This window comes from Parasteatoda tepidariorum, chromosome 3 (genome assembly GCF_982258835.1).
Source record: "Parasteatoda tepidariorum strain Cologne lab strain chromosome 3, Ptep-v5.0, whole genome shotgun sequence".
In the NCBI taxonomy this organism is placed as follows: Eukaryota; Metazoa; Arthropoda; class Arachnida; order Araneae; family Theridiidae; genus Parasteatoda; species Parasteatoda tepidariorum.
In genome coordinates, this window is record NC_141757.1 from 624,516 (window position 1) to 637,365 (window position 12,850).

At 29.4% G+C, this 12,850-nt stretch overlaps 1 protein-coding gene across 1 annotated transcript in view; it reads left to right on the forward strand.

Moving 5' to 3' along the window:
* Positions 1–12,850, forward strand: part of LOC107457189 (homeobox protein OTX2-A-like) — a 45,770-nt gene that overhangs the window by 11,149 nt on the left and 21,771 nt on the right. Inside the window, 1 exon segment of the mRNA NM_001323839.1 lies at positions 9,131–9,364. Coding sequence (NP_001310768.1) covers positions 9,160–9,364 — 205 coding nt within the window. The 5' untranslated portion in view covers positions 9,131–9,159.

The window sequence follows — 12,850 nt, forward strand, 5'->3', positions numbered from 1 at the left end:
TTCTTAACTTGTAGTGGATGATGTTAATACAGTATTTTCAACTGTTAATTCCTTAATTAAATTGAATTAATTAATTTTAGTTCCATAAGGGAGAAAATTTTTTTAATTATTTATGAAAAAATAACTAAAATAAATGTTTTCTTTTGTAGACCTAAGGTGGAATTGACTTTTAAAAAAAATTATATTACTTGTTTATTATTTTGGGTTTTTTTTCAGTTTATGGCATCATTTTTTACTGTAGTTTTTGTTTTCACGAGCTAATAAAACGTTTAATAATTTGAGAAATACTTATGATGTAGAGCCCTTGAATTGGGTATAATATGAAAAAAGCACAACTACTTCCACTTACTAGGAATAACATTTAAATTTTAGTTTAATTAATAAACTGAGTTTTAAATATGTTTACTAAATTCATAAACTTCGGTAAAACAACAATATAAATTATTTCCAAAGGAACTAGACTAATACAATTCCTACCTGGCGAGTAGCGACTTATAAACAAGACACTTCGTTTGATGCTTTTACTTGTTGCTAGAAATCAGGTTTGCAGAAAATGCTGTTTACTAGTTAAATTTAGTAGGAATAACACGATCTGTGACGGAGGCTATAGTATACCCAATTTATACGGGTCGACTCATCATCTATTTTTGCTCCAAAGAGCTAACATAAGCACAATACTAACATAACGTTAATTTGCAAACTTTTTTGCTCCAATATTGCTTGATAGGTCAGCTCTGATAGTATAGGAGCCTTATTATGATGGTAAGTAAAGGATTACGTAAGCAGAAATAATAAATTCGTGGCAGATTATTTGATTTTAATGAAAAAAGAGAATATTTTGATTGGTTTTCACAAATTTTAAAAAACTGCAAAAGTTAATAAATCTACAAACATAAAATATCTTGATTGAATCCACCGTAAAATTGTTTTTCATAGTGGAGTGCTAAAGCTTAGCTTCCACAGAAATGTTATTGATTTGCAGAAGTAACAAGTAACGTATATATATATAAAAAAAAAATTTTTTTTTAAAAATTAAAATCAATTCCCATTTAGGTCAACTAAGAAAAAATTTATTTGAGTTACTTTTAATTAAATAATGACAACTTCTTCTCCCCTATAAAACTAAAGTTAAATGAATTTAATTTAATGAATGAATTAATATTTAAAAAAAAACTGTATTAACATCATCCACTACAAGTTTTAAAAAAATTGCATTTGAACTTAAATGGATGAAAGAAAAGTATTTTATTCATTCACTGAAAATTTAAACAAGATAGAGGGAGAGTGTGATCTAATAGTAGGAATTGAAAAAAGCAATCTTGTTTAATACAGTTGTTATTTAAACAAAATATTAAAAGTAAAAGAAATTTACCGATGAAAAATAATTCCCACAATAATTGCAATCCACCATGACGCTTTATTTTAGAGGGGGGGGGGTATTCACGAGGAGAACTTTTCAAAGAATTTCCTTTAATAACGAGTTTTATTGAAGACAAGGGACAAAACTTTTTGCTTTAATAGTAATGTACATTTGAAACATTGCAAAGTACTTTTTTTGTTCTTCAACTAATCTGTTTAGAGTAATATTTTAAAACAACGTATGTATCATTTATTAGGTAAAATACATTTGAAAATATAAACACGAATATTTTGAAGTAAATATAGCCTTTCCAATTAAGATGACAGAGTTAAGACCTTTTAAATATAATGTCCCGTATTTCAGAAGATGAAATGATTCGAGGTTTAATCCTAAATTAGAATCAAAATATAAATGTGAAATTGAAATGCAAATATTACTAAAACCATGTATTCGTAGATGTTGTCATTTGCACCTTTTTTTTAGTTATTCATTTGGTTTTCAATATGAACTCTCTGGTTCCTAATTATTAGATTTAATTCAGTCTGCCGAAAGCACTTTAAATTGCAAGTATTACTGGTAATAGAATAATTGCTGCTTTTATATCTCTCATATTTTTTTATGTTTGTGTTGTTTTTACTTGATTAATATATGCTATTTTGTTAATGGATAATCAATGTATATATATATATATATATATATATATATATATATATATATATATATATATATATATATATATATATATATATATATATATATATATATATATATATATATATATATATATATATATATATAATGTTTCTTAAATCTAGACACACAGCTCTGTTTTAATAAACATAGCATTTGATTCAAACTGTTTTTAAAGAATGTATGATTAATTCGTAATTTGATATCATCCAAAATCACTTAGAATACATTTTTTTTAAAAAAAAGTTGTTTTGCACGTGTGCTGTAAATTTATTACACTTGTGTTATAAATTTATAAATTTAAAACTCACTTGAATTGGACAACAGCACCTCAAAAACTGTCTAGATCCGTAACGATAGTGTTCAAGGAAAAGTGTTTAGTTAATAAATTTGGACTGAAAATAAGACGTCTTGCTGAATAAGCGTGCATTTCGAAGGGTGTCTCAAGCACGGAACTGCGTTTGTCTGTGTCATAACCAGACCATTACTGTAAAAATTAAGCTTTATTCGAAAGCAAAATTTGCAAACGTAAAGGTTGATAAAATTATGCACAAAAAATTATAGTGTTCGAAAATGTGCGTTAATAGAATTCGCATTTTTCACTGATTGATTTTAGGCTAAGCAAGCAGAGTTTTTGCAAATTTATATTTTTTTAAAACTTTAAAATTAAAAAAAAAAAAATTTCCTGAAAATACCAGTAAAAAAAAAAGAAAAAAAAAAGGAATATTTTCTAGCATAAATGCCAACTGAGCCTCTTAATAAAGTGATTCCTGCCGTGTGACCGAAATGAGTCGACCGGTGAATATTAATTGAATGACCGATGAATATTTGGTGAATATTAATTCGTTGAGATCCGATTAGGATGAACTGGGTAGGAATCCCTGATGTTTTTGTAAGGTTATGTATTCCTAATACTTTCTTTACCTATCCTAATCGAATATTAAAATGCCGAATAAATTTTGAGATATCAATGAATAAATGAATATCAAATCACACGAAACAAATATTTCAGACCAAAGAGACTATTGCGGTTGTTCACATTCACCGATCGGTTTCATTCTTGCTCATTCACTATAGATTATGTTATACCGTAACGGTATAATATAATTCATTCACGGTGTAGTATATTATACGAATGAACTTACAAAGAGATCAAAAATATCCGAGAACGAAAATATACTTAATATAAAGCATTCTTTTTTTATTTATTTAATAATATAGATTAATTATCTAGTTGTCATGAGTAATTAACAAATAATATTGGTTCTTAACTTTAGAGAAAAAGTTAGGAAATTTTTTTCTCTAACCCTTTTCTGAAATTCAGATATGAAATGTTATTCTATAAATGTTATTAAACTCTAGAAAACTTATGAAATTAAAATGCTATTTAAAACACAATATTTAATGAATGATAATATTTGAGTTTATCTAGTTTAATACGTGGTTGCCTTACTCATATCAAGCAAATCCAAGACAACAAACTTAATCAAATCAGTTTATGACTTAAGTATGAACACACCTTAAAAATATTTTCTATCTATTGCGCTTTAACCTTTATAACCTGGCCTGATAACTTAGTTATGGATATGCCAAGGGTTTAAGCAGCTTACCAACCCCCAATTATTGCTTCTTAATATTTTTGTCCTTTTTTTTTATTAATTTTTTTTATTTTTTTTCAAATGAATTAGATTTTTCGATGAAAGTTGAAATTATTCTCTTAAAATACTAGGAAAAATATTGTGTTTGGGTCCTCTACTTCCCACGTCCAATGCCGTCCTATGCCTTAGTACACATGAATAGATTTGTTTAGTAATCAATCTTTATAGTAATTGATTACTGGAATGTGGCATTTGTTTACGTTAGCAACTGTTTTTTTTTTCATTCTGTTTCGAGTAAGCCAAGCCCGTCAAGTATCAATTCCCTTCAATGACACATTCTATATTCTTTTCACAAAGATTTCGATTCTTTCACTCTATATTTCTTACTTAACACAAAGACAAGCACGAAGCCACATGGAACATAAACAAACTAATTATGCATCGAAGTTGCCAGGTACACAAATCAAAAATATATCACGGTACATAACTGACTTGTGTAGTGAAACTTAGCTCAACTTTAACTAACCATTTTGCTTATAAGCGTTTACTTATCAGCTGTCGTCATAGGTCACATGTGTGGGTAGTAGTGATCTTCTTCTTCTTGAAGTGCGGGTACCCAATTGTGTTGCTTTTAAATGAATACAATTTTGTATAGTCTTTTTCGAGGATTCTTTTTATGATTTATATTCATCAATACTTTTTTTTTTTAAATTTGTTACTGTAGCTTTTTCTTATTTTGAACTATGATTTATGAATTCGTATTATTATTATTTTTAATTCTTATTAAATGTCTTGCTTTCTATGCGTTCTTCTACTTTATTAGGGCTTCTCTATACATGCAACTTCATGCACAATTTGGGAAACTTTTATAACCTTTTTATAATTTCTCTTAATTTTCCAATTTTAATGCCTCCCCCCTAAAAAAAAGAAGTAAAAAAAATAAGCAGAAAAAAAGGCTTTCTAAATACAAACTATACGTATCTGCAATGAAATATTTTTTTAATATTAGTAGTTTTTAAAATATAACTAGTTTTAATACAAATGTTAGTAGTTTTTCAAAAAAAGATTTTCAATCGAGATCTCTCAAATAATACAATCGGTAAGCAAAGTGAAAATTGCTCTGTTGTAAATGTCAGTTCGTTTAAAAATGTTTTCAAATAAAAATAACAAAATTTCCTTCCTTATTATAGACATATGTCATTTTATTTTTAAACTAGATATGTATGGAAGGTCTGTCGAAAAGTAACGTCAAAACTGATGACAAATTATTTCTTATTTTTCCTTCAAAAAACTAAAGCGTAACATGATTTTGCACTGGCATTTTTATAACTAATCCAAAATGAATTCTGTGTATAAATGTTTTAAGCTTTGCTTTGAATTTTGTTCAAATGGGCGAAAACAAATTCGGAGGATGGTAGAAATCCTTTTTTAACTCAGAGGACGTTAGGACAAAGATATTTTTTTAGAATTCAAAGTATATTACACGTCTAATAGTAACTAATTTTCCTAAAATAAAGGGAAAAAAAACTTAAAGACAAATGTTGACAGATTTTTTTTTTTCACATTAAGAATTAATAGTAATGCATAGCTGCCAACTCTACTGGATTTTGCCAGTTTCTCCTGGTCTACCGGTTCAATTAAAATTCTCCTGGTTTTTGTACATTTTAGAATATTTCCTAAAATCGATATTTAAATATAATCTTTTCACAGATTATTGCTTGCTTGAATATTGAAATAAGTATTACTAATAGACAATGAAGCGAACTTCATTTATAGAAATCAGTTCAAAACTTAGTTTTGTTCTAAGAATGCTCAGTTTACTTTAATTCAGAACTCTCTCTTTAAATTAATTTTAAAAACATCTTTTAACTATTTTTGGATGAATTAAAATACCTATTAATATTTGAAATTGCGAGTAAACATAATACACAATATTTCAAGTATGCTTGATGTCCATCATAACTGGAAAGTAGTGCAGTTTTTCTAATTTGATGATTATAACAATACCTAAAATTGAATTGTGAAATTGTGTGAAATATTTAGTGCATTATGCAGCAATTATCATGAAGTTTATTTTATTTTGTAAAATTTGCGCTGTTAGAAATTTCATTCTTAAATTACGGTCAAAAAATCAGCAGCAATCCAATTAACCGTAAAGAAGATTTTCACCTTTTCGGTTTTGAAACCGTTTACAACTAGTATGGTTATAAAATCATGAAAACAAAACTATACGGTTTTTTAACCGTTTGTAGCCACCATGATTTCGAAACCATTAAAATAGAAAATTAACTGGGCATAGAGCTCGTTAGACAATGGGTATTGGAGAGTGCAGAACACTTCATGTGTGTTAAAGGGAATGTCAACGCTGGGATTCGAACCCCCGTTCTGTCAATCATGAGATCAGCTCTCTCGGCTATAATCTGTAAGCAGTTGCAAGGACTTCATGAGGTGGGCTGAGTGGGTACAGCAAAATTCTTCTTAATTAACCGTTTTAGGTAAAAATAGTTAATAAATGATTTTTCTCACTGTTAATAGTTTCATTACCTTCTATATTTATGGTTGTTTGACTGCTTTGTTTAAATGGAGTGAAATAACAATTAAACAGATTATTATTTAGCCATTTTTTCCAAGAAATTTTTAACAGTGTACTGGATTTTTCCCTATCCATATTGGCAGGTATAATAGTGAGAAAAAAAAATGCTGCTGCAAACATTGTTTACCAAACTGAAGTCTCTATGTAACATAATGGGATAACATAGTTTTCAATTGTATTTTGATTGACCAGATAATCGTATGGTAAGATCCAATTTTCCCATTAATACCCCCTTTTTTTTAAGCTGTTATCAGCATAAAATGAGATGTTCAACTGAGATGAATGTTCCAATATCATTCAATCACTATTCCTATTGGACGATTCCAAAATAATTTCTATTGGATGATGGATTGGACAGGAAAGTGAAGTGGTGTCACCTCTATTGTTTCGTTATAAAATATTTTTGTATCCAAAACTTAAATGTGACCTGAAAAATTTATTTCTTTTATTCTACACTGTTTTGGATTTTGATTGTTTTCTAAATTAAGAGTTTAAAACCATAAGAGTTGTTCCTTTATTATGACGTGATTCTATAACATATCCTTATGAAGTTATATTTTAAAATAAAACATATTTAAATCGGTGACTAAACTTATTAAAAGTTTTACAAGTTATTATTGTTTTGGTGTTAAGGGGTCAAAGCACACAAAAAAAAAATGACCAAAATATCGATATATATATTTTTATTGCTCATAATAAAACTTCAAACTATTTCAAATGCACTGGAAGAAAATCATCTCTCGATCTACATTTTTAAAATAGTTACGAATGATTTTAGATTGCCCTAAAACAGAAACTTGATCAGAAGACAGACTTCAAAGTGCCTTTTCTCATAGATGATAATTTTATGTTCTTAATTAAATCCCTAAGGAATTTTTTCTGTTTAAGATAAAGTTTTGATGTAAACTTTTTCATCTTAATTATAATACACTTATTTAAATTGTGGATTGGAATAAGCATTTCATGAGGTATTTCAATTTTCACAGCATGTTATATATACCTAACAGGAATTTTTAACTTTTTTTTTTCTACTTTTTTACAGAATTACCTATAAAAAATGTTCTAATCTATATATCAACAAATGAATGCTTAAAATTGTTAAGATGAATATTGTAAGCACTAAGAAAAAAAAAAGTGATGAAGTATGATGAAATAAAAAAAGTCTAAGGATTTTAAAATTTTGAATTTTTTAAAATTTGTTTAAAATTTAAAAAAAAATTGAACAGTTTAATTATTTTTTCATGATAAATTATTGATTATAAGTTAAATGAGCATGTAAGGCTTCCACAAAGTGAATGATTATACCTTTATTTAACAAAAAAATGTTGCAAGGGCACTGTGATCCTAATTACATTAATATATCATTATAAAATACACTTAAAGAGATTCATTAAATAATTAAGAATGTGATAATCCATTTTGTGTAATTGCATTTTATACATCATTCTTTTATACATCATCAAAAATATTAAATTATGGTTGTAAACTCACCAAAATTTTTTTAACAATATAGCTTTAATCTTAAATGTTATTTAAAAAATTGATTGCTAAACAAATTTATTCATGTTAACTAATAGAAATCATAAGGAAATGTTTGAAAGCGGGGAACAAACACAATATTTTAAGCGAATAATTTGAACTTTCATAAAAATAAAAAACTGTTTTATGGCCAAAAAAGAATATTAGGGGTTGGTGAGTAGCGGCATGAAAACAAAAAGATATAATTCATGATCTCTTGTCTATAAAAGCAGAAATCATGTATGAGGCAGTTCAATACTGCAATTCCAGAATAAAGTTGCGCAATGTATCAGAAATTCCATCACAGAATTGAAATGAAATTGATTTTAAAGAAGTAAACAATGAGAAATACAAAAATAACAACAGAAGCTGACATCAGCTTCGGTTCTCATTTTTATATTTCTCATTGTTTACTTCCTTAAAATTTTCTATTGTATTAATATATTTTACTTTGGATGCATTGATACACCATTAAAAAGCATTCTAATTTGCTGATATAATAGTGTAAGCTGACGACAAGAATATATCTTTTTGTTATAATCTTGTCAATCTATGATATATTTTTGTTCTAAAATTATATCAAAAAGATATAATTCATAATCTCTTGTATTTATATATTTTACTTTGGATGCATTGATACATTATTAGAAAGCATTCTAATTTGCAGATATAATAGTGTAAGCTGACGACAAGAATATATCTTTTTGTTTTAATCTTGTCAATCTATGATATATTTTTGTTATAAAATTATATCAAAAAGATATAATTCATAATACCTTGTATTTATATATTTTACTTTGGATGCATTGATACACCATTAAAAAGCATTCTAATTTGCTGATATAATAGTGTAAGCTGACGACAAGAATATATCTTTTTGTTATAATCTTGTCAATCTATGATATATTTTTGTTATAAAATTATATCAAAAAGATATAATTCATAATACCTTGTATTTATGTATTTTACTTTGGATGCATTGATACACCATTAGAAAGCATTCTAATTTGCTGATATAATAGTGTAAGCTGACGACAAGAATATATCTTTTTGTTATAATCTTGTCAATCTATGATATATTTTTGTTATAAAATTATATCAAAAAGATATAATTCATAATCTCTTGTATTTATATATTTTACTTTGGATGCATTGATACACCATTAGAAAGCATTCTAATTTGCGGATATAATCGTGTGAGCTGACGACACGATGTTTGTTATTTAGTAATAAATAAAAAAATCGCGTTTGTAGAATTTCAACAACCGATAGTGATAGGTGTCATAAATGACATTTCAATAGAATGAAAGAAAGTTCTTACAACAATGTCCGAGTGATTAGTTCTAATGTTCTACTTTTTTCTTGTTTCAGACACCCTGTGGCCGACGCAAGGGGAAGGCATGGCACCCCGAGGAAACGGGGGAGCCTCGGGTAGCCTGTTCACCGCGTACCGAGGCCCCGAAATGCCCCTCCATCACCAGTACGGCCCTCCACCCACTACCACCTACACCCCCAATCCACACTTCACCTACAGCCCCCGATACTCTGTCAGTCCGATGGCCACATCACTCGACCCTTCATCCCGCTCTGCAATGGTCTATCCAGGTATGTCAGCATTCTTTTTACAGTGTACCTCACTCTACACACGCATGGAATATTATTTTTTGTCGATAGAGTGAAACCAAAAGAAGAGAGATTGTGAACTTTTTTGTCTTCCACTGATTTTTTTTCTTCCTCATTTTTTTTTTTTTTTTTGTCATTTCGAAATTTCTTCGTAAAATACATATACCGATTTTTAAAATCATCTATTGAGTGGAGCGTAGCCATAAGCATTTTTTCTTGCTTGCTTCTTCTATCTCATAGTTTCCCATCCCTTCATTTTTTGTAAGCAAGATGAAGAGTCATAAAAGTGAACGCATCTTTTGTGACTACATATTGTTTTTTAATCATTTTTATATTTCTTCTGATGGGTCATTTATTTAAATAATGTGTCATAAAAGGGAGCCGTTCAGAAAATGAGTTAAAGTACGGACTCCCGGTTATAGTGAACCGAAATTTCGGTCCCTTGAAGGTTCACTATAGCGAGGTTCGATTGTATTAAGATAAGTCAATCCATTGGGCTTTCGTGTGACTGATCTTTTAATGGAACTCCTTATGGAAGAGAATTTTATTTTTTTTCTTCTCGTTCTTGTCGACACTATGAGCCGTTGCCACGCAAAATAATAATAATAATAATAAAGAGGCAAAGGGGGGGTTGCCAGAGTGGCAAAAGGCGTTTATAAATAGCTCCCGATGTTTTAATAGGCGCCACCTCTCAGAATTCAATGTCATGCTTCGATGCCTTTCATTAAAAAAATAAACAAAGATGTTGAATGAGAGTTTAGTGGCACGCCACGCTAATTATTTTCTTTCTTTCTTCCCCCTCCCCTTCTTCTTCTTTCTCTTTGATAATGAACTTTCGGAGAAGAAATGCTTCTGTTCTCTTTTTCCGTAGAAGTGTTCACGGAAAAATATCTCCTCTCTCCCGGCAATAAAAGAATTCGGCGAAATATTAATTATGTCATTCGAGGTGCAAATAACGTTTATATATAGATGTACAGTCAAACCCCGCTATAGTGAACATGGTTCATAGTGAACTCCCGGATTAGAGTGAACGAAATGTTCGTTCCCGTGCCTTGCTGTAATATTATTTTTTGTGGATCGAATGAACCAAAAGAGGAGAGGATAGTATGAACTTTTTTCTGTCTTCCATAGATTTATTTTTTCTTCATTTTTCGCTCATTTTGAAACTTGTTTGCTTTTCCTATCTCAGTTCCCTCAATTTTGTATACATATATGGGTGATTCTCACGAAATATGACACAGTCCATTGCTCCAAGATCTAATACTATCATACTAAAAGAACTTTTTTTTAAAAAAAAAACATTTATAAATAGCATTGCTGTTTGCATTTTAAAATGACCTCGCACTAGCAGTGACTGTTTTGTATAGTTAAAAAATTTAATTGAACTTCAAAATGTCATTTTCCTGGTATGTCACAAACTATGTTTCAAATTGTAACTTGCTTCAAAACTTTCCATACATTTTTCAATATCTAATTTTTTGTATCTCAACCGGTGTAAGCATTTCTAGAATATACGCAGAGGGTATTATTTAAAAAAAACTTCGTTTAAAAAATTTTTCTGTCAATAATTTGTTTGTCCCAAGAAAATCTGCCATTTTCCTGGCTATTTTTATTTAGTGGTTTATAACTGAAATAGATAGAGCCAGCAATCAATATCTTATGATAATAGATTGATTATATGCCCTCCTACATGAACATGTCTTGTTGCATGAATAAAGAACCAATTCAAACTTATTTCAAAAAAGTTTTCATGGTGAGTAGGTTTTTGTGTTGTCATTTTCCTGGCTTCTTGAAATCATTAAATACATAAACTATACATAGATTTATCTGAGTTATTTAAAGAAATCCTGTTGTTTTCTACAGAATATAAACGCCTTAGGCCAAAATATTAAATTAAAGTAATGTTATATGCTATAAAAGGGCGAATTTGTCATTATCCTGGCTTGTGAATGCTAGAACATTGAAGTATATGAAAAATCTCTTTCATTGCATGTGTGTTTAAATATAAAAGTATGGCCGATAAACTCGTGCAAAACATGTCATTATTAAAACACTACAGTGCGTCTAATCATTTGATCCAATTATTATAATATACTAATACTAGGAGGCTCCGCCCCCTTCTCGCTAACGCTCGCCAACCCCCGAGAATTGCTACGCAATCCTATGTGGTTCACGCCGTGAACCATGGCTCGCTGCGCTCGCTCGCCAATGAACACTATGTTCTAGCACAAAGACATAGTATATTATCATAAAAGACATAGTATTTTATCATCAAAGACATAGTATTGTACTTATGTAGAAGAATTCTATCAATGTTCTTATTGGCTATTAAAAAGTATATTAGCTATTTAGATTGCACATGGTGAAAAAATCAAAACATTAGCTAAATGAGAAACATATTAGCAAAATAAATTATCAAATATTGCAGTTACTCACCTAAATTCAACTAAATGTGTATAATAAATTCATTCATAAATCAAAAAATTCAATGCATTCGATACAAACACTTAGACGTTTTTTAGACGCTTAGGTAGCTCCCAGTAGAAAAATATAAATTCAACAGCGGCCTTTTAACGCATTCTCACTTCAATTAATTAATTAATTCCTAATTGAGTTTAAATTAAATACTATAATGTTTTTGGGGCATGAATCTGAATTGAACAACCTGATAATGCTCACTCTGGTTATTGCTTCCGTTTTTAAAAGCGCTATATGTTGAGCCACCTCATATAGATTTGCCATGTGACATTTTTAGCAACAATCATTGGTCGATTTTCTAACGTTGCCATTCGGGGAGTTGTAATGAGGCTTTTTTTTTGGTGCCGTGTAAGAGAAATATATATATATAGATATTAACCCATTCCTTAAGAAACGTAAACAAGTGCAAACCTGATCACCTGAATCACCTGATCACCTGAAATCACCTGATCATTAAGATTTTACATAGAATCTTACAGTGCGTCTCATAATGTGGTCAGGGACTGTTTACATTCACATTAATATATTAATTTTCAAGATGCACTTAAACTGCACGTGACATTTCATTTTTTTTTCTTCTTAAGGAAAGATTTCGAATTGTGGGGAAATCTATTTTCCGGAAACGCAGACGACAGGAGTTTTATTCGAAATCAATGGGGAAGTCAGTTAAATCATAGAGTCTTTCAAATAACCATTAATTATTACAATTATTTATATCAAACATCCTATCTTTGTGGAGACAGATGAAGAGGCCAGAAAGCGCCATCTGCCGGATATCTGACCAATCCCCCCAAATGGTTGATACTCATTAAAGAATTAAGAAAAAGAAATCAATCACCGGAAAATTTTGAGAGTGGGATGGGCCCACACCAATTTAATTCTATTAGATTGTCTCATGACCGCTCTCATCATTGATTGAAAATGAGTTGCGGTCGTCCCGACACACGTGACCCGCATCCACAACAAACCATCTCTCTCTCTCTCTCTCTC